The 23742-nt window shown below is 46.1% G+C and overlaps 1 protein-coding gene across 2 annotated transcripts in view; it reads right to left on the reverse strand.

Annotated features, from left to right (window-relative positions):
- MAP3K5 (mitogen-activated protein kinase kinase kinase 5) overlaps positions 1 to 23742 on the reverse strand; it is a 286689-nt gene that overhangs the window by 17080 nt on the left and 245867 nt on the right. For both annotated transcript variants that reach the window (XM_082249712.1, XM_082249711.1), the window contains one exon: positions 3391 to 3559. In XM_082249712.1, coding sequence (XP_082105838.1) covers positions 3391 to 3559 — 169 coding nt within the window. The remainder of the gene's footprint in view (positions 1 to 3390; positions 3560 to 23742) is intronic.

Consider the following 23742-nt stretch of genomic DNA (forward strand, 5'->3'; position numbering starts at 1 on the left):
TCTCCGCACACAGCACGGAGACACAGCTGCCATCCGCCTGCTCAGCGGGGGATCGGTGGATGGATCCCCCGCTGAGAAAAACGGAGTCCGCCTGACGGACTCCATGTGTGAAAGGAGCCTTAAATATACAGTCAAGAGCTGTTGGTCGAGGAATCTTATTGTTATGACAAATGTACTACATTATGGTATATCTGGATACATTTTTCCTCTTTGGATGATCTGAAATCTATGGTTTCCAATTCTGCATCCCATTTCTCTCCTCCATAAGAATGATCCCTGCAGTTACACGGTGACCATTTGTATGGTTTCCCTGGTTGATTTAGACCCCCTTTCACACTTGTGCGACTTGTCCTGCGACTTGGGACTGCAAAGTCGCATGACAAGTCGTACTCCATGATTTCTAATAAGTACTGTTCATATCTGTGCGACCAGTTCCTGCACTACTTTGGGCCGATTTTAATGCGTTTTGAGGTCCATAGACATAGGCATTGCTTCAAGTCCAGTCAAAATCACAGCAAATCCGCACGACTTTTAGGTCACATAAGTGTGAAAGGGGCCTTAAGTGTGCTCACTTTTTTTTTTTTTTACCTTCCTTTGAATTATTTTTATACACTGTCCACATGGATTACCCAGGTCTCGGGTTGGTATCCTCGGTCTTTCCCTCTCCCCTCCACTCCCCTTTCTTTTTTTCCCCTTTACTCTACTTCTTTCCTCTCTCCTAGTCTCGTATCCCTTTATTTTTTTAACGTTACAAGTTTTTGGCTCCTTTTGGTCTGCACACATTCTTATACTGGTTATTTTCAGTTTTTTTTCTTAACCATTGAAGCAATCATACATACTTTTAAAGTCACTTGTCGTACCTTACCATCTGGTTGTCTATGCAACATCATATCTATCCTTTATAACGTATGTCTATGTACCTTTTTCTGGTTTTGTGCTGTCCTACCTTTCCTTATTAGGGTGCTGTTTATTTGACATGATTGTATAGACATAGACATTTGTGCTACTCATCTAACATGGATTGTCTCTTTATGGTTATTGTTTGTATTCTTTCTTGTTTTGTGAAAAAGGAATACACATATATATTATCCTCCTAATATAAATTCAAGTGAAGTGATAGGCACAGCATGTCTGTGTCTATTGAAGCACTATTAAACCAGCATGTAGTGTATGCCATTGCCTATGAGTGTGCTTGGCTAGTTCTAGAAAGCTGCCAGCATGGAAACTGCAGTGGTTTTTTATGGGAGGTAGTACTTATCTATCAGTGCCAAGCAAGCAAGTATAAGGCAAAACTTTTATTTTTTAAACTATGGACAGAGTGGCCAGGAGTTAGAACCACTGTCAGGTTTTTAATCCTTTGGGGGAAAGTAAAAAGAGGGCTGGGTGCTAGAACATGATTAGGGACAGTGAAAGGCTTTAAAGTCACCAGATGGTTGGTATTCAGCAGCATTTCACAAGCCATGAAATCCATATATACACACATTACAAAGTGGGCCCAAAACAAGAAGACAATACACATTTCAACATAAAGAAAGCACCAAGAATAAAGGTGCTTTAGATGACAGCAAAAACAGAACAGGCGGCCAAAGCACTACAGAGGGGCAAAAAAACTCCTTCTTTATCAAGGCTTTAAAATATTTCTGATAATCAGGAAGACTTTTAAGTAGCTCTCTGATCAGTTGATCTGAATCAGGAGAACAGTCTATTGACTGGTGAATCTATTAGTAATAAGAAAGCTTAAGTGGTTGTAAAGACTCAAGGTTTTTTACCTTCATGCATTCTATGCATGAAGGTAAAAAACCTTCTGTGTGCAGCACCAGGGCAGCCATCAGAAATTTTGGGGCCCCTTACACAGCTTTAAGCCTGGGCCCCTTCGGGCCTGACCACCAACGTTCCGCAGGACCCGCCCTCTGGCCGTTCCACCCAATCCATCCACTGGCCAACCCATTAATACATAAAAATGAATCGAATCCAGCAAAGAGAAATCCCCATATATTCAGCAAAGAGACAGCCTCATATATTCAGCAAAGAGACATCTCAATCCAGTAAAGAGACAGCCTCATATTTTCAGCAAAATCATCCCAATCCAGTAAAGAGACAGCCTCATATTTTCAGCAAAAAACATCCCAATCCAGTAAAGAGACAGCCTCATATTTTCAGCAAAAAACATCCCAATCCAGTAAAGAGACAGCCTCATATTTTCAGCAAAAAACATCCCAATCCAGTAAAGAGACGGTCTCATATATTCCGCAAAGAGACGGCCTCATATTTTCAGCAAATAGACAACGCAATCCAGCAAAGAGACATCCCTTCAGCTGCATCGGCTAACTACGCAGCTGCCCTGCTTTAGAAATTGCTAGCTACTACAGCAGCAACAACTCGGTCTCCTTGGTTGGAGCCTGGGTGGCTGGGCCCCTCGGAACACTCGGGCCCCCTACATGTGTATGGGCTGTCCCCCCCTGATGGCTGCCCTGTGCAGCACCCCCCCCCCCAATACTTACCTGAGCCCCATCTTGATCCAGCAATGTGCATGATTGCTCTCCAATGTCTCTTCCTCCTCATTGGCTCCCACGTCATGCTGATACCACAGAATCTCTGAGACAACCCCACCACCCTCCAGAACACCAAAGGTGATTGACTACCTTAGCTGTGCAAGTTTCTGTATGAGCTTGTGTAGAGGATGGTGTGTCATTTCCCTTTACTCAGGTCTCAGATTGCGCTCAGCTCCCTGCTGTATGCTGTGCAGTATGTAACATCATACACCCCCCCCCCCCCTCCATACTTTCTAATGTGGGATTGTTTTGTGACAGATAAACCAATGCTACCAGAAGCTATTAAAGTACCCCAGGTGGAGCACGTTTAAGGAATTCCACCTTTTGGACAGAGGTACTTGAAATTAGGCAAATGTAAACACAATAATTACAACTGTATTTTTTTTTTTTTTTTTTTTGTGAGAATCTTCTATACAAGGTCCGCTCTTGATCTTCAGTAATCTACTCACCCAGCCTATAAAGAGTAGTGTTATAACATCAATGTTCTCACCAAAGAGAAAATCTTCTGCCAACCTCTTTGTACTGTGATTGAGTTATAACACTATCCTACTAAATTAAATTAGGAGTGACGCAGTAATGTGTGTTTTGTATGGGGGGGGGTTCCTGGTTTTGCAACCAGTAGTAGACTGAAGAAATTATTTGCACCTCTGTTATACACAAGATAGAACTTATCTATACTCAAACTAAATTCTAAAAAAAGCCACAACAAAACATGCCACCAAAGATAACCCTCCCTTACAAAAATGCACCAAAACCTGAATTCCAACAATCCATTAATCCATTAAGGTGGTCAAATTTGGCAAGCTTTCAATTTACTGTCTATTCAGCCTTTTCTTACCTGACCTAAAGCTTCCAACAGGTTTCTAACTACGGTGTCTTGGTCCTCAGTGAGGATGCGATGCAAAGTGGCTCTTCTTTCACTATCTTTCTTCAGCATGAAGAATCCAGTGTCTCTTTCTTCTGGAGATGGAGGGGCGCTGTGATCTTCAAACTGCTCATCTGGAATCCTAATATGGATAAGAAAATAGCATTATGTATTTATGTTTGTTTTATACATGATTAAACATTACGATTGTAAAACTGCTGTTTTTTTTTTTAATTAGTGATCTTACTTGTCTAGAAAAAGCATTTTATTTATCAAAGGATTTGTTTTAACAAAAACAATGGGATTATCAAACTCTGAATCAGAATTCATTTTTAGGATAAAACAGTACTATGGATCCCAGCAAATGCTATATCTCATCTTTTGAACATACCATATTACTTTAAGCAGATTTGTACAATGGCTGCAAATGTTTAGGAGGCTTGAGAACCCTACTTTTTTAGGGAACTCAGGGATTATGCTGCCTGAAATAATTAGATGGTGGCTAGCAATACATGGATGACTGACCACTAAACAATCTTTTTAACAAAAAATCTTTAAAAAAATATGCAAGCATTGGGAAAACTTGCATTTGTGTTCCTATGAGGGATAGGGGGATGCAGGCCTGTTTTAAAGTATATGTTTACTAGAGGGACATGATAATGTTGATTTAAATGGGAGCGTGCAAAATCTGGTACAGCTGTGCATAGAAACCAGTGGCGGCTGGTGCTCCAAATTTTCTTTTTGGGGGGGGGGGGGGGGGGCGCAAACAGAAAAATGTAATAGGCATTGCTTTGCGGCAAAAAACGCTGTTAAAAATTGCGTGACTTTGAGGTCACAAAAGTGTGAAAGGGGCCTTCAGTAATTAAGGTATAGTGTGCCCCCTTTCAATGCAGAGAGACCAGCGTGCCCCATTTCAATGCACAGTGACCAGCGTGCCCCCTTTCAATGCACAGTGAACAGCGTGCCCCCTTTCAATGCACAGTGACCAGCGTGCCCCCTTTCAATGCACAGTGACCAGCGTGCCCCCTTTCAATGCAGTGACCTGTGTACATGCCCCCTTCAATGCAGTGACCAGCGTATATGCCCCCTTCAATGCAGAGATCAGCATACATGCCCCCAATGCAGAGACCAGCATACATGCCCCCTTCAATGCAGTGACCAGCATACCATTCCCCCAATGCAGAAATCAGCATACATGCCCCAATGCAGTGACCAGCATACATGCCCCCAATGCAGAGATCAGCGTGCGTACCCCCTTACTTAGCTGGAGCAGAAGCTGGGTATTGTAGTCCCCCTGCTGGGAAGAGGTGGGGGAGGAGTTGCTGTTCACTTCCATGGCGGGCCGGTCCGCCGCTGCTGATGACAAGGCCGCATTCCCGGGCTCAATTTGCTAAAAAGCTGGGAGCGGTTGCGTGCTGATTTTCTCCAGAAAATGCTCCATGCCAGGAGGAGGGGGTCCACTATGTGTGCGGGTCCCTGATGAAAGGACGGAGCGGCTTTTTGGGTCACGATACGGGAGCTAAGGTGCCGAGCTAGCCCCTCATGCGGCGCAGGAACCAGAAGTCCAGTCCTTCCGCTCCCGCCTTCTCCTCCTCCTCGGCCAATGGCATGGAGTTTGCCTTGCAGCCAATCAGGAAGCGCGTATCGGACGTGCTTCCTGATTGGCCAGGAGGAGGATCGGTGTAACAATAGCAAATTTTCATTCACTATTGTCACACAATGGGTGGGCTCGGGACGCACTGCTCTGCGCCCCGGGTCCACCCTTTGCATCGCCCTATTAGAGCCTCTGGCTCTAATCAGGTGATGCAAAAAAAAAAAAAAAAATCCCCATTGAACTCCATGCGTCCAGCGCCCCTGCATGCAGATTAGGGGGCCAGACGCATGGATGGGGGGGCGGCGCCCCTGCGCCATCAGTATACCGGCCGCCACTGATACAAACCTGTGCAAAGTAGCCAAATTGTGCACTCTCCAGTGTTGGTAAATCAATCCCGTCTTCTCTTGTGTTGCTGGCTCCTGCTTTAGTTGAAATGTTCCTCCTTTTACCACTACTACCATAATCTTCTGGGGTGTTGGAGGTTAAGAGAGCTGAAGGAGCTGTGATAGGCACTCATCAAGTGTACCCGACTATGCTCGCCCTTCCACGCATCTCATCCATTCATACAAACTGTACTATAGCTTATATGAAAGAAAAACTATCTATGAATGGAGAAGGCGGACCTTTCAGCCATTCACATATTCTCTATTTATAGATTGTGTTTCATTCATAAAAGCTATAGTACAATATCTATGAATGCAGGATTTGGACTGAAAGGATCGGAATAGTCGGCACTGTTGATGAGCGATTGTCACAGCTTGCTCAGCTCTATTAACCCCCGTTTCATCAGAATATTATGGAGGAGGAGGAGGAGGTAGGGGTGGTCAGAGGAGAAAGATTTATATTTTACCGGACGACAGCAGCACAAGGGACACATGCCATTGATAAAAAGTTTCCCTTTCCCTTGTGCTAATCATTTTTTTTTTTACTGAACTAAAGCTGGCCATACATATGGCATACATAGCCATACCAGTGGGTTGACCAAAAAACTGACCCAATTCCACACATTCAAGGTGGATGGGGTAATCCTCCCTGCTGTGTTTATTCTGACTGCAGGGAGACTCCCCCATAGATTAACACTGTAACCTATGGCCTGTGGCACTGATCAAGCTAAAATATACTGACAAGGCATCTAAACAGAAGTCGATCCATTGATCAACTTCTGTTTAACCACTTAAGCCCCTGAAGATTTTACCTCCTTCCTGACCAGGGTTTTCTTTTGCGATTTTTTTTACTGCGTGAATTTAACGGACAATTGCGCGGTCGTGCGACGCTGTACCTAAACAAATTTGACGTCCTTTTTTCCCACAAACAGAGCTTTCTTTTGGTGGTATTTGATCACCTGTGCGATTTTTTGATCATGCGCTATAAACAAAAAAAGAACGTCAATTTTGCAAAAATAACAATATTTTTCACATTTTTTTATATGAAATTCCCAAAAAAAATTTAAAAATCAAAATTTTTTAACATTTTCGGCCAATTTGTTTTATGCTACATATGTTTGGTAAGAAAAAAAATCACAAAAAGCGTATTTTGATTGGTTTGCGGAAAAGTTATCTACTAACAAAAGGGAAAGATTTTTGTCATTTTTGGTGTGTTTTTTTTTAACGAGCAATGGCGGCGATCTGTGATTTTTTTTTTTGCGGGACTGCGACATTGCGGTGGACAGATCGGATCATTGACTGACATTTTTGACACTTTTGGGGTTACCAGTGACATTACTGCAGTAATCAGTGCTATACATATGCACTGTTACTGTAAAAATGGCACTGGCAGGGAAGGGGTTAACCGTATTGGAGACATAGTAGAACCGTCTGATCTCCATTTTTACACAGGGGAGAATGACAGGCGGCTTGTTTACATTAGCCGCCTGCCTTTCTCCCTTCCCGGCGAACGATCGCGATTGACCGGCGGACATCGGGTCCGCCGGTCACACGCACTGACTTGTTAGGGAACGAGCCGGGGCGGGCACGCGCCTCAGCGGGTGCGCGCTCGCCCGCTATTGGCTCACAAGCCAGTGACAGGCTAGTGACGTACCGGTACGTCACTTTGCCTGGCCGGGGCTGACCGCCGCAGTATATGTACTTGCGGAAGTCGGCAAGTGGTTAACCACAGCAGCCACACATGGACCAAAATTCCTCTGGGTCTGCCGAACTGGCTAAATTTAAATCCATGTACAGTCAGGTCCATAAATATTGGGACATCGACACAATTCTAATCTTTTTGGCTCTACAGTGGGGATCGAAAGTTTGGGCACCCCAGGTAAAAATTTGTATTCATGTGAAAAGATGCCAAGGAAAAATGGAAAAATCTCCAAAAGGCATCCAATTACAGATTAGATATTCTTATAATATGTCAACAAAAGTTAGATTTCATTTCCATCATTTACACTTCCAAAATAACAGAAAACTAAAAAATGGCGTCTGCAAAAGTTTGGGCACCCTGCAGAGTTGATATCTTGTACTGCCCCCTTTGGCAAGTATCACAGCTTGTAAACGCTTTTTTTTAGCCAGCCAAGAGTCTTTCAATTCTTGTTTGAGGTATCTTTGCCCATTCTTCCTTACAAAAGTCTTCCAGTTCTTTGAGATTTCTGGGCTGTCTGTCACGCACTGCTCTTTTAAGGTCTATCCATAGATTTTCAATTATGTTGAGGTCAGGAGATTGTGAAGGCCATGGCAAAACCTTCCGTTTACGCCTCTTGATGTAATCCCCCATGGATTTTGAGGTGTGTTTAGGATCATTATCCATTTGTAGAAGCCATCCTCTCTTTAACTTCAGCTTTTTCACAGATGGCATCAAGTTACCATCCAATTTTATTGAATCCATTTTTCCTTCTACTCGTGAGATGTTGCCTGTGTCACTGACTGCAATACAACCCCAAAGCATGATTGATCCACCCCCATGCTTAACAGTTGGACAGAGGTTCTTTTCATTAATTCCTGTGCCCCTTCTTCTCCAAACGTACCTTTGCTCACTCCGGCCAAAAAGTTCAATTTTAACCTCATCGGTCCACAGAACTTGTTTCCAAAATGCATCAGGCTTGTCTATATGTTCATTTGCAAAGTTCAAACGCTGATTTTTGTGGTGAGGACATAGAAGAGGTTTTCTTCTGATGACTCTTCCATGAAGACCATATTTGTATTTGTACAAGTATCTCTTTATAGTGGAATAGTGTACCACAACTCCAGTGTCTGCCAGATCTTTCTGGAGGGATCGTGCAGTCAAACGTGGGTTTTGAATTGTTTTTCTCACAATCCTGCAAGTCTGATATTTTTCTTTGTCTTCCAGATCTTTAACTTCCACTGTTCCTGATGACTGCCATTTCTACATTCCGAACAGAGGATATTGACATCTGAAAACGCTTTGCTATCTTCTTATAGTCTTTTCCAGCTTTGTGAGCGTCAACTATTTTCAGTTTCAGTTTTCTAGACAACTGCTTAGTAGATCCCATGGTGCTGATTGTTGGAGCAAGGTCAGATGAGTCTGGGCATTTACAACCTTTGAGATTGACATCACCTGGTCTTCCCAGACGATGATTGAGAACAATCCATGACACTGGCAGGTCTCAGCCTTGCCAAGGGGGCAGTGTGTGCTATAAATTCTGCAGGGTGCCCAAACTTTTGCAGACGCCATTTTTTTGTTTTCTGTAATTTTGAAAGTGTCAATGATGGAAATAAAATCTAACTTTTGTTGACATATTATAAGAATGTCTAATCTGTAATTTGATGCCTTTTGGAGATTTCCTTGGCTTCTTAATGCAAATTAATACAGATTTTTACCTGGGGTGCCCAAACTTTCGATCCCCACTGTATACATCACCACAAAAGATTTGAAATTAAACAAACAAGATGTGCTTTAACTGCAGATTTTTGGCTTTAATTTGAGGGTTTTTACATCTACTAATCACCTACTAATCAGGTGAACGGTGTAGGAATTACAACAGTTTGTATATGTACCTCACACTTTTTAAGGGACCAAAAAGAATGGGACAGATTAACAATCATAAATCAAACTTTCACTTTTTTAATACTTGGTTGCAAATCCTTTCGCAGTCAATTACAGCCTGAAGTCTGGAACATCACCAGATGTTGGGTTTCATCCCTGGTGATGCCCTGCCAGGCCTCTACTGCAACTGTCTTCAGTTCCTGCTTGTTCTTGGGGCATTTTCCCTTTAGTTTTGTCTTTAGCAAGTGAAATGCATGCTCAATCGGATTCAGGTCAGGTGATTGACTTGGCCAGTGCATAACATTCCACTTAAAAAACTCTTTGTTTGCTTTTTCAGTATGCTTCTGGTCATTGTCCATCTGCACTGTGAAGCGCCGTCCAAAGAGTTCTGAAGCATTTGGCTGAACATGAAAAGATAATATTGCCCCGAAACACTTCAGAATTCATCCTGCTGCTTTTGTCAGCAGTCACATCAATAAATACAGGAGAACCAGTTCCATTGGCAGCCATACATGCCATGACACTACCATAGGCGTGCGCACGGGGTGTGCCGGGTGTGCCTGGGCACACCCTAATCACCCTGTGTCTGTTAGTGTTGGGTCGGCTTCTCCATCTCTGCCACTGAGGGTAGTGAGATACTTGGTGGAGAGGCGGCTGTGCTGTTGGCTCCAGCAGATAGTGAGGCTTGTCAGAGCTGCTCAGTGTGTGTGTGACACTGTTAGGTAATGTTAATGCTTGCAGGGAGAAAGACGAGCTGTCAAAACTCAGGGGTGATGTCGGGGGTGGGCGGGACCGAACAGCTATCAAACACCAGCCAATAGGATGGGGTCTGGGCGGCCGCTTCGTTTATGTGGCTCCGCCCCTTTCTTAAGCAGCCCAATCATTGGCTGGTGTTTGACAGCTGCTTGATCCCGCCCACCCCCGACATCACCGCTTTTTTTTACAGCTGGGCTTTCTCCCTGAAAGCAGCTACATTACATGACAGTGTCATACACACAGTGGGGTACCAATGTGGGGTGTCAGCCGGCGTTCTCTGAGATCCCACATCGCAGGGTGAAGGCAGCTGCAGTGGCAGCTCCTTCAGTCCGTGCTGCTAGCGGGGGGCGGAGCCGGGATGGGAAGAAGGGGGCGGAGCCTCGCGGGGAGGGGCGGAGCCTCGGCGGGAAGAAGGGGGCGGAGCCTCGGCGGGAAGAAGGTGAGTGCGTTCCCATTGCTCAAGTGTGTGTGCTGGATAGGAGGGGGGTGGGGAAGCTGCATATAGAGGGATTCATCTTTCCCTATTCTTTCTGCAGCTGCTGAATAACTGATTCTCCTCCTCTCCCTCCTGCAGGAAGAATAGGGAAAGATCAATTCATCTATATGCAGCTGCCCCATCCCCCTCCTATACAACTTCTTTTGCTAGCCCCCCGGTGCTCGTAATCCCCCCCTCTGCTCTTAGCCCCCCCAAAGGCACTAGACCCCCCTGTTCTTTAGCACCCCCCATGCTCTTCAGCCCCCCACAGTGCTTTTCATCTCCCTCCCCCCAAGTGCTCCCTGTCCCCCCCAGTGCTCTCCACCCCCTGGTTTTCCTTGCCCGCCCCCTAAGTGCTCCCTGTCCCCCACCCAGTGCTCTCCACCCCCCTGGTTTTCCCTGCCGCCCCCCAAGTGCTCTCCACCCCCCTGGTTTTCCCTGCCCGCCCCCCAAGTGCTCTCCACCCCCCTGGTTTTCCCTGCCCGCCCCCCAAGTGCTCGCTGTCCCTCCCAGTGCTCTCCACCCTCCTGGTTTTCCGTGCTCGCCCCCCCCCCCCAGTGCTCCCCCCCCCCGCGCCTTCCAACCCCCCTACAATGCTTTCCAAATCCCCTCTTTATTCTCTCCAGCCCCCCCCCCCCCCACCGTGCCCTTCAGCTCCTCCAGTGCTCTCTGCTTGCCCTGTGCTCTCCGGCCCCCCTAGTGCTCTTCTATCTTCTATCATGTCCTCAGTCTCCGAGCATCTCCTGTATCATGTCCTCAGTCTCTGACCATCTCCTGTATCATGTCTGCAGTCTCTGACCATCTCCTGTACCATGTCTACAGTCTCTGACCATCTCCTGTATCATGTCTGCAGTCTCTGACCATCTCCTGTATCACATCTGCAGTCTCTGACCATCTCCTGTACCATGTCTACAGTCTCTGACCATCTCCTGTATCATGTCTGCAGTCTCTGACCATCTCCTGTATCATGTCTACAGTCTCTGACCATCTCATGTATCACGTCTGCAGTCTCTGACCATCTCCTGTACCATGTCTACAGTCTCTGACCATCTCATGTATCATGTCTGTAGTCTCTGACCATCTCCTGTATCATGTCTGCAGTCTCTGACCATCTACTGTATCCTGTCTGCAGTCTCTGACCATCTCCTTTATCATGTCTGTAGTCTCTGACCATCTCCTGTATCACGTTTGCAGTCTCTGACCATCTCCTGTATCACGTCTGTAGTCTCTGACCATCTCCTGTAAACACATTGCTAATAATATTAGCTATCTATTTATGCTGAAGGTAGGACTGTGCAGGGGAGGCAGAGAGTGCAAAAGGGGGAACTGTGATTAGAGAGACAGGGGGCAGACTGCAAGGGGCACTGTGATTGGGGGGGGGGGGCTGTGAATTTTGTGCAATAAATATTCCTGAAAACATTACAAATTTTTGTGGGTGCTTACATTTTAAAGTTGGGGGGGGGGGGGGGTGCCAGATATAGGATCCGCCCCGGGTGCCAAATTCTCTAGGTACGCCACTGCACACACACTGAGCAGCTCTTGCAAGTCTCACTGTCTGCTGAATGTGAAACTCCCCCTCTCCCCTGTTAGTGTCCATAAGTGGTGCCCAGTAGTGCCACCTATCAGTGCCCAGTAGTGCCACCTATCAGTGCCCACCAGTGCCACCTATCAGTGTCCACCAGTGCCACTTCATCAGTGCCCATCAGTGTCACCTAATAGTGCCTATCAGTGCCCAGCAGTGCCGCCTCATCAGTGCCACCTATCAGTGCCCACCAGTGCCGCCTCATCAGTGCCCATCAGACACATCAAACAGTGCCTATCAGTGCTTCCTATCAGTGCCACCAATCAGTGCCCACCAATGCCGCCTATCAGTGATGCCTATTAGTGCCCATCAGTGCTGCCAATAAGTGCTGCCTATCAGTGCCACCTATCAGTACCCATCAGTGCAGCCTCATCAGTGCCAGTCAGTGCTGAGAACAAGCGCCTATTAGTGCTGCCTATCAGTCCATATCAGTGCCTCACATGTAATTTCACCTGTAATACACATCAAAAGGAAAATAAGGCATACATCTTTTTCAAAACTTAGCAGTGATGGTGGAACCCCTCTACAGATATTTGCCATACAATTTAACTTAAGTGCAAAAACCTTTTAGTGTCCCAATACTTTTGACAAGTGTTTATGTGTGTGTGTGTATATATATATATATATATATATATATATATATATATAGTGTGTGTATGTGTGTGTATATATATATATATATATATATATATATATATATATACACACGCATGTGTGTTTGAGCTTTGGGGTGCACACCCTAATGCAATAGGCTGCGCACGCCTATGGACACTACCACCACCATGCTTCACTGATGAGGCGGTATGCTTCGGATCATGAGCAGTTCCTTTCCTTATCCATACTCTTCTCTTCCCATCACTCTGGTACAAGTTGATCTTGGTCTCATCTGTCCATAGGATGTTGTTCCAGAACTGTGAAGGTTTTTTTAGATGTTGTTTGGCAAACTCTAATCTGGCCTTCCTGTTTTTGAGACTCATCAATGGTTTACATCTTTTGGTGAACCCTCTGTATTCACTCTGGTGAAGTCTTCTCTTGATTGTTGACTTTGACACACATACACCTACCTCCTGGAGAGTGTTCTTGATCTGGCCAATTGTTGTGAAGTGTGTTTTCTTCACCAGGGAAATAATTCTTTGGTCATCCACCACAGTTGTTTTCCGTGGTCTTCAGGTGTTGCTGAGCTCACTGGTGCATTCTTTCATTTTAAGGATGTTCCAAACAGTTGATTTGGCCACACCTAATGTTTTTGCTATCTTTCTGATGGGTTTGTTTTGTTTTTTCAGCCTAATGATGGCTTGCTTCACAGATAGTGACAGCTCTTTGGATTTCATATTGAGAGTTGACAGCAACAGATTCCAAATGCAAATAGCACACTTGAAATGAACTCTGGACCTTTTATCTGCTCCTTGTAAATGGGATAATGAGGGAATAACACACACCTGGCCATGGAACAGCTAAGCAGCCAATTGTCCCATTACTTTTGGTCCCTTAAAAAGTGGGAGGCACATATACAAACTGTTGTAATTCCTACACCTTTCACCTGATTTGGATGTAAATACCCTCAAATTAAAGCTGAAAGTCTGCAGATAAAGCACATCTTGTTTGTTTCATTTAAAATCCATTGTGATGGTGTATAGAGCCATAAAGATTAGAATTGTGTCGATGTCCCAATATTTATGGACCTGACTATGTATAGATTTAGGCTTTAAGAACCGGTCCACACTAGCGCGACTTGTCAGGCGACTTGTCAGCCTGACAAGTCGCGCTCCCTCGCGGTCTATTGACCGCTACAGGACCCGTTCTAATAGGAGCGACACAAGTCGCTCCGACTTAGAAAAAGGGTCCTGTACTACTTCGGGGCGACCTCGGAGCGACTTGCATAGACTTCCATTATTTGAAGTCCCTGCAAGTCGCTCCGAAGTCGTGGTGCATGGTAATGCACAAGTCGCTCCCGAAGTAGTAAGGAGTCGTGTTGCCCCAGTGGGAACGGACTCTAAAGAAACAATGTTGACTGGACAGGAAAAGCTGATAAACGTAATCTTAGCGAGCTCATCCATGGAGCATCAGCCAGGTGCTGAATGTGCCTACAACATGCAACTGTTCCTGATCCAACCAAAAACGGCCAAAGGCAGCAAACTGTCCATAATGTGCGTAGGTACAGTATTTTTTAAAAGAACAGATTCCCCGTGTACTAAAGACAGTATTGTGACAAATCCATTCAGTTAAAACAGTTCTCTATTACTGCCAAGACTAGCCTAAAATCTGAAGTGGAAACTGACTAAAACTGTACCTTTGTTTAAATTCGTACATATAATCTAAGCTGCATGCTAACAATGTGTTTTTTTTTTTTTTTAGCGTGCTTATTCAGTAATACAATTTAAGCAACATATTGCCACCTGCTCCTGCTTCTATCAACTGCATCTAAATTGGCAGCTTACACTAGCACATTAGTGAATCAAAAGAGATAAAATAGCTTCCTGTAATTTATGGGTGAATCATAGAAAGCACTTTATTACATCTGAGCATACTGAGGAAAACTCTAGAGGTGTATTTATTATTATTTTTTTTTTAAAAAAAATGCAGATTTGTTCTATGAAACTGCATGTACAATTGTTCTGTGCTAATAGGGGATTGTTATTCAGCTATTTTTCTTCCACGCTGAATATTATTCTTCATACAGAATGAGGGAATGGGGAAAATACTACCCTAAATTGAACCAATGATCATAGAAAAAAATAAGTATTTACTATGACCATAAGCTCCAAATATTTTATCCCACTTTCATCTGCCATGGACCTCTCCCTTCTTTCACTTGCCTTCTACCCTTGGCCAGACAGGCAAGGGAAACACATCTTCAAACTTGCAGTCTCTGTACCATCCTCCCTTGAACTTGTCTAACTCTCAAATTATCTTGTCTCCACACGTGGGTAACACTCCTTACCAGATGCAGTTGTATTGTTCCACTATTCTCCTTAATGCCACATTACTGTTTTATTGGGTGAGCTACTCTGCCCCCCCTACTACCTAATGTCTGGCTCTCATACAGTCAATGATGCCTGGATAGAGGGGGAGCATGTGGTACCCTCAATGTTCTTTTGGTATAAGCCTGTATTACTTCAGCCTATTCAGGTTGCCTAGGGTTGGAAGCAGGAGCACTACTGCACCTGGGCTTTAAAACCTCAAATAGCCCCTCCTGAGTTCTAGAATTTAGGAGGACCCTGAAGGCTAGACATTCTTATACTTCGTTACCCACTTTCCATACCAGGCAATAGCTTTCTCGACTCCCAACCTTTTTGAGCTTTTTATACCCACCCTTCCCACCACCAAATTCTAGACCTAGGAATGTTCTTAAAAAGTGCTCCCTCTGTGTTAATGGCCTGAATACAGCTCATCAACAATTCTCCACTAGCTACAGAAAAACAAAGCAGATATAACACTTTGGCAAGAAACACACTTCAAAAGTATTTGCCCTACATTTTAAATAAATATCATCAACTCCACATCCAAATCAGAGCGAATAACCTCAGTTTTATTAGCCCTTGTGCACCTAATAACAGATAAAAGGCACTGTGCAGACAGTTGCTTGTCAGAATAAGTGGTGCCTTGCAATTCCCTTTTTTTTTTAAAGGCTTTGCTTTAACCACTTCAGCTCTGGAAGGTTTTACCCCCTTAATGACCAGAGCACTTTTCGCAATTTGGCACTGCGCCGCTTTAACTGGTAATTGCGCAGTCATGCAACGCTATAACCAAACAAAATGTGCATCCTTTTTTCCCACAAATAAAGCTTTTTTTTGGTGGTATTTGATCACCACTGGGATTTTTATTTTTTTGCAATATAAACGAAAAAAGACCGCAAATAGTTTTTCTACTTTTTGTTATACAAAAAATCCAATAAATTCAATTTTTGTCAAACATTTAGGCCAAAACTTATTCAGCCACATGTCTCGGGTAAAAAAAAATTCAAAAAGCGTATATTAGTTATAGCGTTTACAATCTATGGTACATTTTCTTGCATTTACGCAGCTTTTAGTTTATGACTGCCTATCGCATTTCTTGAGGTGCTAAAATGGCAGGGCAGTACAAACCTTTTTGGAAAGTAGACACCCCAAGGAATTTGCTGAGAGACAGTATTTTCGCAGTGATTTTATAAAACGCAATTTTTTGGGGAAAAAAAACACTTTTTTGAATTCTAATGAACAAAAACACATTATATTGCCCAAATGTTTACTAACACATCAAAGATGATCTTATGCCGAGTACATAAATACCAAACATGCCATGCTTTAAAATTGCGCATGCCCGTGCAGCGGCAACAAACTAATTACATTTTTAAAGGCATTTAAAAGCTTTTACAGGTTACCACTTTAGATTTACAGAGGAGGTCTACTGCTAGAATTACTGCCCGCGATCTGACGTTCGCAGTGATACCTCACATGCATGGTGCAAATGCTGTTTACATATGAAACGATACCGATGCTTGCATTCACCTTTGCGCGTGAACACGGGGGGACAAGAGTGCTTTAATTTTATTTTTACTTTTTGAATCGTTTTGCTTTTTTTTTAAATCTTTTTTATTGTTTCAACGTAAACAACAACATACAAACAATGGGTCTAAAAGGTTCAGCAACAGCCCTACTACAGGTGAACATCAACAGGGAGAGCATTCAAGAGCACGAGGTGCCCACGCAGGGCCGAAATGTCATTGGCATCAAAATATAACAACATATCAATAAACGGTACAGGTCAGAGAGTGCAACCGGAGTGGTAGCTCATCCAACGCCAAGTCGGCGGCTAAGGGACCCCCGGGCCACCCCCACCCAGACAGGCAGCAAGCAATGGGATGGAAGAGTCTGCCAACCATCTGGCCCAGACTCTGTTATGCTTCTTGGGGCATCTCCTATGGAAGTATGTGTCTCTATACAGCGGTATCACCGAGTCCACCAGTGCCCTCCACCGCTGCAGCGAGGGGGGGGGACCGCTGTCTCCAATGGAGCACTATATTTTTCACAACCCAAAAAAATAGGAGACCCATAAGGGTGCGATCCGCCACCCTAGGCAGCAGGTCATCCAAGATGTCCAATAGAGCTATTTTAGGGGAGGGGTCAAGCGAAACCTGCAGAACGCCATTCGCGGCTGCAAATATTCGTGACCAATAGTCTGCCAGATCCGGGCAGGTCCAGAAGATGTGAATAAAGTCCCCGGGAGTGCGGTTGCACCGCCAGCACTCTGGGGAGTGGGAATTATGTATCTTCTGTAGGCGATGAGGGGTGAGGTATGCTCGGTGAGCAATTTTGTATTGGACCATGTGATCTCTGATGGAGATCAGGATCTTAAAGGGGGAATCCCATACCTGCCGCCAGTCCTCCTCGTCCATGTCCGGGACGTCCCGAGTCCACCGGTCCCAGAGACCCGTGAGTTCCGGAGAGAACACCCGAAGGAGATGGGCATGCAGGATGGAGGCGGCACGATCGGAGCAGTCAAAACGGAGGACCCGCTCCAGGTCCGACTGCACCGCCCCTACCCCACCAGGTGGAAACTGGGCCCTGAAGGCATGGGACAACTGCAGGTAGCGGAATAAGTAAGATGAGGGCACCCCGTGGGAATCCATGAGTTGTTGGAACATAGGAAGGGAGAGGTCCGTGGACAGATTCGAGATCTTCTTAATGCCAAATTTGGTCCAGGCCGCTGGGTCAGGGATAGAGTACAAATGGGGTAGGGTAGGATTAATCCACAGAGGCGCTTGAGGGGAGACCGCGGTGCTCGGGTACGCCTCCAACGTCAGGCCCTGGCGCCAGGCCCTGAGCGTCGTCCGCATGGAAGAGGTCAAGGCATACGGAGCCTTAGGGCCCCTGAATAGCAGATGTGACAATGCCTCTACGGACCCCAACACCGCCGCCTCCGTCACCACTGCGGAATTGGAAGCATCAGGAGATAACCACCTGTAGCGGGGTCTTCCATTATACAAGTTCTAAAAGACTGCTGCTTGACATTTGAGAGGAACTCGGCTCCATCTAGTGGCCAAAAGGACACATTGCAGCGGCTATGGAATGTCTTTTGATGTTATTTTCCTTTCAGGAAGTTGAGCAGTCTTCATCGCCCATAGTGCTTTGAGAATACCAGGGTGCACTGCTGCACCGCACAGCCTTCTGGGGGAAGCTTTATAAAGGAAGGGAGGAGCCAGGCTCACTCTCTTGGGAAAGACACAGTGAGACAAGCAGGATGCCAGTGCTGTGGGCTGATGCTGTATGCTAGGCCGAAACTCCTGGGCCTTAAGTGACTAAGTTGCAGTGTTTCATCTCCAGTAGAGGATCCCTCCTGGAGGTCCCATCGATGTTCTACAGAGACCAGACTCATCCACCCCAAATACCTAGCGCGGCTGGTGACAGAGGCCGGAGACTGAGACAGCAGCGGAGGCTTCCTGGGAGACAGTCCTGTTGGTGAGAGGGCACCTGCCCAAAAACTGACTCTATCTATCAAAGAAGTAACTTTAGTCAGGATTAGCCTTAGAGTAGTAGAAGGCAATATACCAGGTGGCCCAGTACATCTCTCACAGAAGTTTTACCGGCAATCCTGCACAGACACCCCGCGGTGATTACTAACTGTTTGCTGCCATTCTCTCTATTGATCACCCATCCTCAATGTGGATTACAAATTGCGAGTGCACCAACGTTGCTAGCGAAGATATAGAGAAGAAACAGCGGACTCAGATAGGTCTGACATTCTGATACTGTGTCTAACTGAATGCTGAGCCTTATCTCCAAAAGTATAATAGTGATTAAGATGGCGGTCCTATAGGCTCTGAGACATTTCCTGAAACAATTAATGTGCCCTTGAGGAGTGATATCACAGTATTTATCTTATCTTTGATTAATTAATTAGTATATCCTTTTACAAAGTCATATTTTACTGTATCGAAACTGTTTATTTGATTCACAGTAAATAACTTTCCTGTTTAAAAGCAAGCTTGTGTGTGGTCACCTTGTATTACCCAGAAGGACTGCAGCTGGAGAGAGGTAACAGGTCATTATTATTTATTGAAGTGTTATATTCCAATCTGTGTAGCCATTTGGTATTCCAGTCCTATTCTGGGTCAGTTGTGCCTAGGGAGGGTTCGAACCAATTCTGTGGGTTGTTAGGCAGGACGTAGACCCAATAATCTAATCAGCAGCTCCTGCGGGGGTGGTGCTACACGTGGGGGCTCGTCCGGGATGATCTACAGTCCTGCAACACAACTCTCTCAGCCACAGAATCCCCCTCAACGCAGAAATGGATCCTACCGCTGCAGCCGAGTGGTGCAGGGAAGAGAATGTCGTAGTGGAAAATGGCCTGGTGGTTGAAATCAAGGGAGAGGTCTGGACTGAGGAAAAACTCCTCCCAGTTTTAAGGGCACTGTCCACAGACAGGAAATTCTGGGTGACTGACATAAAGACAGACACCACCGTTCCACACACGTATGCATTGTGTGAGTGGAGGAAGGGGGTCCCTGATTACTTTAAGGGAACCAGTGTAAAGACTACTGACCAAACAGAACTTTTCTTAATACATCCAGAAGTCCTTACTGAAGGTCCCTCATCCACCACTCCTGGGGGATCCAGCAAAGAAAAAGGTGTCCAAGAAGGGAGTCCAGAGTCACCACCTTTGTCTACCTTTAGCTCAGAACTGTGTGCTGTTCTCGGGGAAATCGTAGCAAAATGTAGTAAGGACTCCCCAAACTATCTGATGACTGAATATAGGAAGCTCAGGACATTCTCTGGGAAACAGCCTGTGCCTTCGACAGAAGATGGGTTTGAAGAGTGGTTAGATACCGCCACTCAGGCTTTGGAAGAGTGGGAGGTACCAGAACAGCACAAGAAACAGAGAATCACAGAAAGTTTAAAGGGACCTGCACTAGAGGCCGTACGTAATCTCAAGCTAAGCAAAAAGAACTGTACTGCACAGGATTATCTAGACATTCTACAAGATGTATTTGGTCGGACGGAGAACGTGGCTGAACTTCTTTACCAGTTAGACCACTGTTACCAAGAAGAGGAAGAGAAGTTGTCCGAATTTATTAGACGCCTAGATAAGATCATCCACCAGATCTTGATAAAGAAAGGGATAGACCCCCGGAAGGTAGATGAGACTCGTGCACGGCAGGTGCTGAGAGGGGCTCAACCCTTAGATCCCATTGCCATACTGTTGCGAACTCGCCAAGATGGTGGCATTCTGGAATACCCTGACCTGATCCGAATGGTCAGAGAAGAAGAGGTCATGTTAGACAACAAAAGGAAGAGTCGGCAGTTTGACTCAACTGCTCGTGTCAGAGTGATAAGTGCAAAAGAAAGTGACTCGCAAGTTGAACTCCTAAAGACCCAGGTGTCCCAGTTGATAGAAATGGTGTCCATCCTGACTAGTCAGGCATCTACTCTACCTGATGGGAACGTGTCAGAGAAGCCGGATAAACCTTCTAACCTTAGAGTAGACCCGGAACCGAGACCTAGGAGATCGCTAACTTGTTTCAACTGTGGGGGAGTAGGACATGTTAGAGGAGTATGTCCCAGCCCAGGAAATGTCGCCTCAGAACCTCGCAAGCCAGCGGAAAAACTTCAGAGGGCACCCGTGAAGGAGTCGACCGGGTGCCCGCCAGTTTCAAGGGAATCCAAGAGACTCAATGATTGAGGGAATCTGAGTCAGGGAGTCAGATCCAGGTACAACGCCCCTAGTTCTATACTCCAGGCTACTGAGAGAAGGAAAATCAATGCACACCGGGCCCAGAGGGGACTGAAGTCCAGAAGAAAAAAAAAGAAAAGAGCCTGGGTGCAGAGAACTGAATCAGACAACAAGGCCACTTCAAGAGAATTCCCAACTAACTTGGTCGGGCCTTCCCCTGTAGTCTCTGTCCAGGTAGAAGGAATTTACACAAGAGCCCTCCTTGACACTGGGGCCCAAGTGACTCTTCTGTATAGAGACTTCTATGATAAACACCTTACCCATCTACCTCTGCAGAAGTTGGAAGATCTGGAGATATGGGGTATCGGGACTCAAAGTTTTCCCTATGACGGGTATCTGCCAATCAAGTTGACCTTTGACCCATCAGTGGCTGGTGAAGCTGAAACCTTCGACACCCTAGCGGTGGTCTGTCCTCGTCCGCCAGGGGCCAACAAAAGCTCTCTCATCGTAGGGACCAACACTGACCTAGTAAGGCGCCTCCTGACACAACTGGTCCAGGGACAGGATGCTCCAGCGCCAAGGATTCACCCCATGCTACGGCAGGCCTATCAACAATTAGTATTGGAGCAAGAGACTCCTGCAGAAGGAGTTGGAAGACTCTGGAAGTTGGACAGAACGGAAAAGGTCTTGCAGCCAGGAGAGGTGGCTTGTCTGAAAGCTTCCGTTAAACTCACATGGAAACAGCCGGGCCCTTTTATCATCTTTGAATCAGGTCCACAGGAAGAGGAGAGAGGGATAGAAGTAATCCCTGAAGTGATCCCTTTGAAGGTGTTACAGAAAAACCATGGAAGGGTTTTAGTGAGTGTCAGAAACACCTCTACTACACCGGTGAAGGTACCGGCCAGAGTGCTGTTGGGCCAAGTTAACCCGGCTACCCCAGTTGTCCCATCTGATCTTAAAGAGGAGGGAAGGGGTGAAGATGTTATAGAAGAGCTCTGCTCTGGAAACGCTGCCCTCCCACCAGAATGGGTGAAGAGGGCCAAGGCACAACTTGCTGGATGGCGAGGAATATTTTCTAGGGCTGAGTTCGACGTGGGATGCGCCAGGAGTGCCACTCATAAGATCCGCCTGAGTGAGGACAAACCTTTCCGAGAAAGAGTCCGGCGAGTTCCCTTAGGTGACTTAGAAGATCTACGTCAGCAGCTGGCGGAACTCAAGAAGACTGGGGTTATTCGAGAATCCAGGAGCCCATATGCTTCTCCGATAGTGGTAGTCCGGAAGAAAAACGGATCTCTGAGGCTTTGTATCGACTACCGAACACTGAACAGAAGAACCATCCCAGACCAGTATACCACTCCTCGAATCGAAGACGCCCTACAGAGCCTGTCAGGGGCGAAGTGGTTCAGTGTGATGGACTTAAAGAGTGGGTATTATCAGATCCCCATGCACCCTGAAGATCGGGAGAAGACAGCCTTCATCACCCCTGTGGGGTTCTTTGAGTTCAATCGCATGCCTCAGGGATTGTCAGGGGCCCCTGCTACCTTCCAAAGGCTGATGGAAAGGACCGTTGGAGATATGAATTTGATAGAGGTACTGGTATACTTGGATGATGTTATCGTGTTTGGCAGAACTTTGGAAGAACACGAGGAGAGGTTGGAAAAGGTCCTGAAGAGGCTACATGAAGAAGGCCTGAAACTTTCTCCTGAGAAGTGCCAATTCTATCAGTCCTCGGTCCATTACCTGGGCCACATCGTGTCTGAAGAAGGGGTGGCCACCGACCCGGACAAGCTGGATGCTGTCGCCTCCTGGCCGAGACCTACAAATGTGACCGAACTTCGGTCGTTCCTGGGTTTTTGCTCCTATTACAGGAGGTTTGTAGAGGGGTTCGCCAAGATTGCCCGACCCCTCAATGAGTTACTAAAGAACGAAGAAGATGACGTTCCTGAACTGGTCAAGCCAATGAAGTCCACCATGGGACCCCGGAAGGCCAAGGAGTCCATCCAGGATCAGTGGACCCCAGAATGTGAAGGGGCTTTCATTCAGTTGAAAAAGAATCTAACCACTGCCCCTGTGTTGGCCTACGCAGACCCCACGAAACCATATGAACTACATGTCGATGCCAGCCGAGATGGGCTGGGTGGGGTACTCTACCAGGAACATGGGGGCCACCTGCGACCCGTAGCCTACGTGAGCAGGAGTCTACTACCTGCTGAAAGGAATTATCCTACCCACAAACTTGAATTCCTGGCCTTAAAGTGGGCAGTGGTCGACAAACTGAAAGATTACCTGTACGGAGCTGAATTCATTGTCAAGACGGATAATAATCCCCTTACCTATCTGTTGACTACAGCTAAGCTGGATGCAACAGGACACAGATGGTTGGCTGCCCTCTCTAGCTTCAACTTCAGCCTGAAGTATCGGCCAGGAATCGGGAACAGGGATGCAGATGCCCTATCCAGAAGGTTGCATGCACCACACGAACCTGATGAAGAATGGACCCATTTGGCTCCAGAAGGGGTGCGTGCCCTATATCAGGGAACTGAACTTCGATCCAGAGGAGGATCAAGAGCCGAAGAGATTGGGGTTTCGGCTGTCGGAGTACCCAAATACTATTGCAGGGTGACCCAGGTTGAAGGGGAAGATTTACCCCGGCTGTCCAAAAGGGACTTGAGGAAGGAGCAGCTGGAAGACCCTCTGGGAAAACTTCTTTTGGAAGCCTTGGAGATCCAGCGCCCTGAGTTGCTTCTCACCGACTCTCCTCAGGGGGCCCGTCTGTTGCATAGAGAGTGGACCCGGTTACAGATCCGAGAAGGGGTGGCCTACCGAAGAGGCCCATCTGAAGATCTGGAGGAGAAGTGGCAACTGTTCTTACCAGCTAAATACAGGGAGAGAGTTCTGGCTGCTCTTCATGATAATCATGGCCATCTGGGACCTGAAAGAACTTTTCAGCTTGTCAGAGACAGGTTCTACTGGCCCTGTATGAGGGCCGAAGTTGAAGGATACTGTCATTCTTGTGTCCGATGTATACAAAGGAAGACTCTGCCACGTCAAGCAGCCCCAATGGGCCATCTGCAAAGCCAGGGACCCATGGAACTGGTGTGCATTGATTTCCTTTGCCTAGAGCCTGATCTGAGTGGCCAAGGGAATGTCCTTGTGGTAACAGACCATTTTACCAGATACGCCCAAGCATTCCCAACAAGGGATCAGAAGGCCTCTACAGTAGCCAAAGTTCTTGTAGAAAAGTTCTTTGTACACTATGGGTTACCACAACGCCTCCATTCAGATCAGGGAAGAGACTTTGAAAGCAGACTGATCAAGAGACTG

The sequence above is a fragment of the Pelophylax lessonae genome (assembly GCF_965119305.1).
Source record: "Pelophylax lessonae genome assembly, chromosome: 3".
NCBI classification, from domain to species: domain Eukaryota; kingdom Metazoa; phylum Chordata; class Amphibia; order Anura; family Ranidae; genus Pelophylax; species Pelophylax lessonae.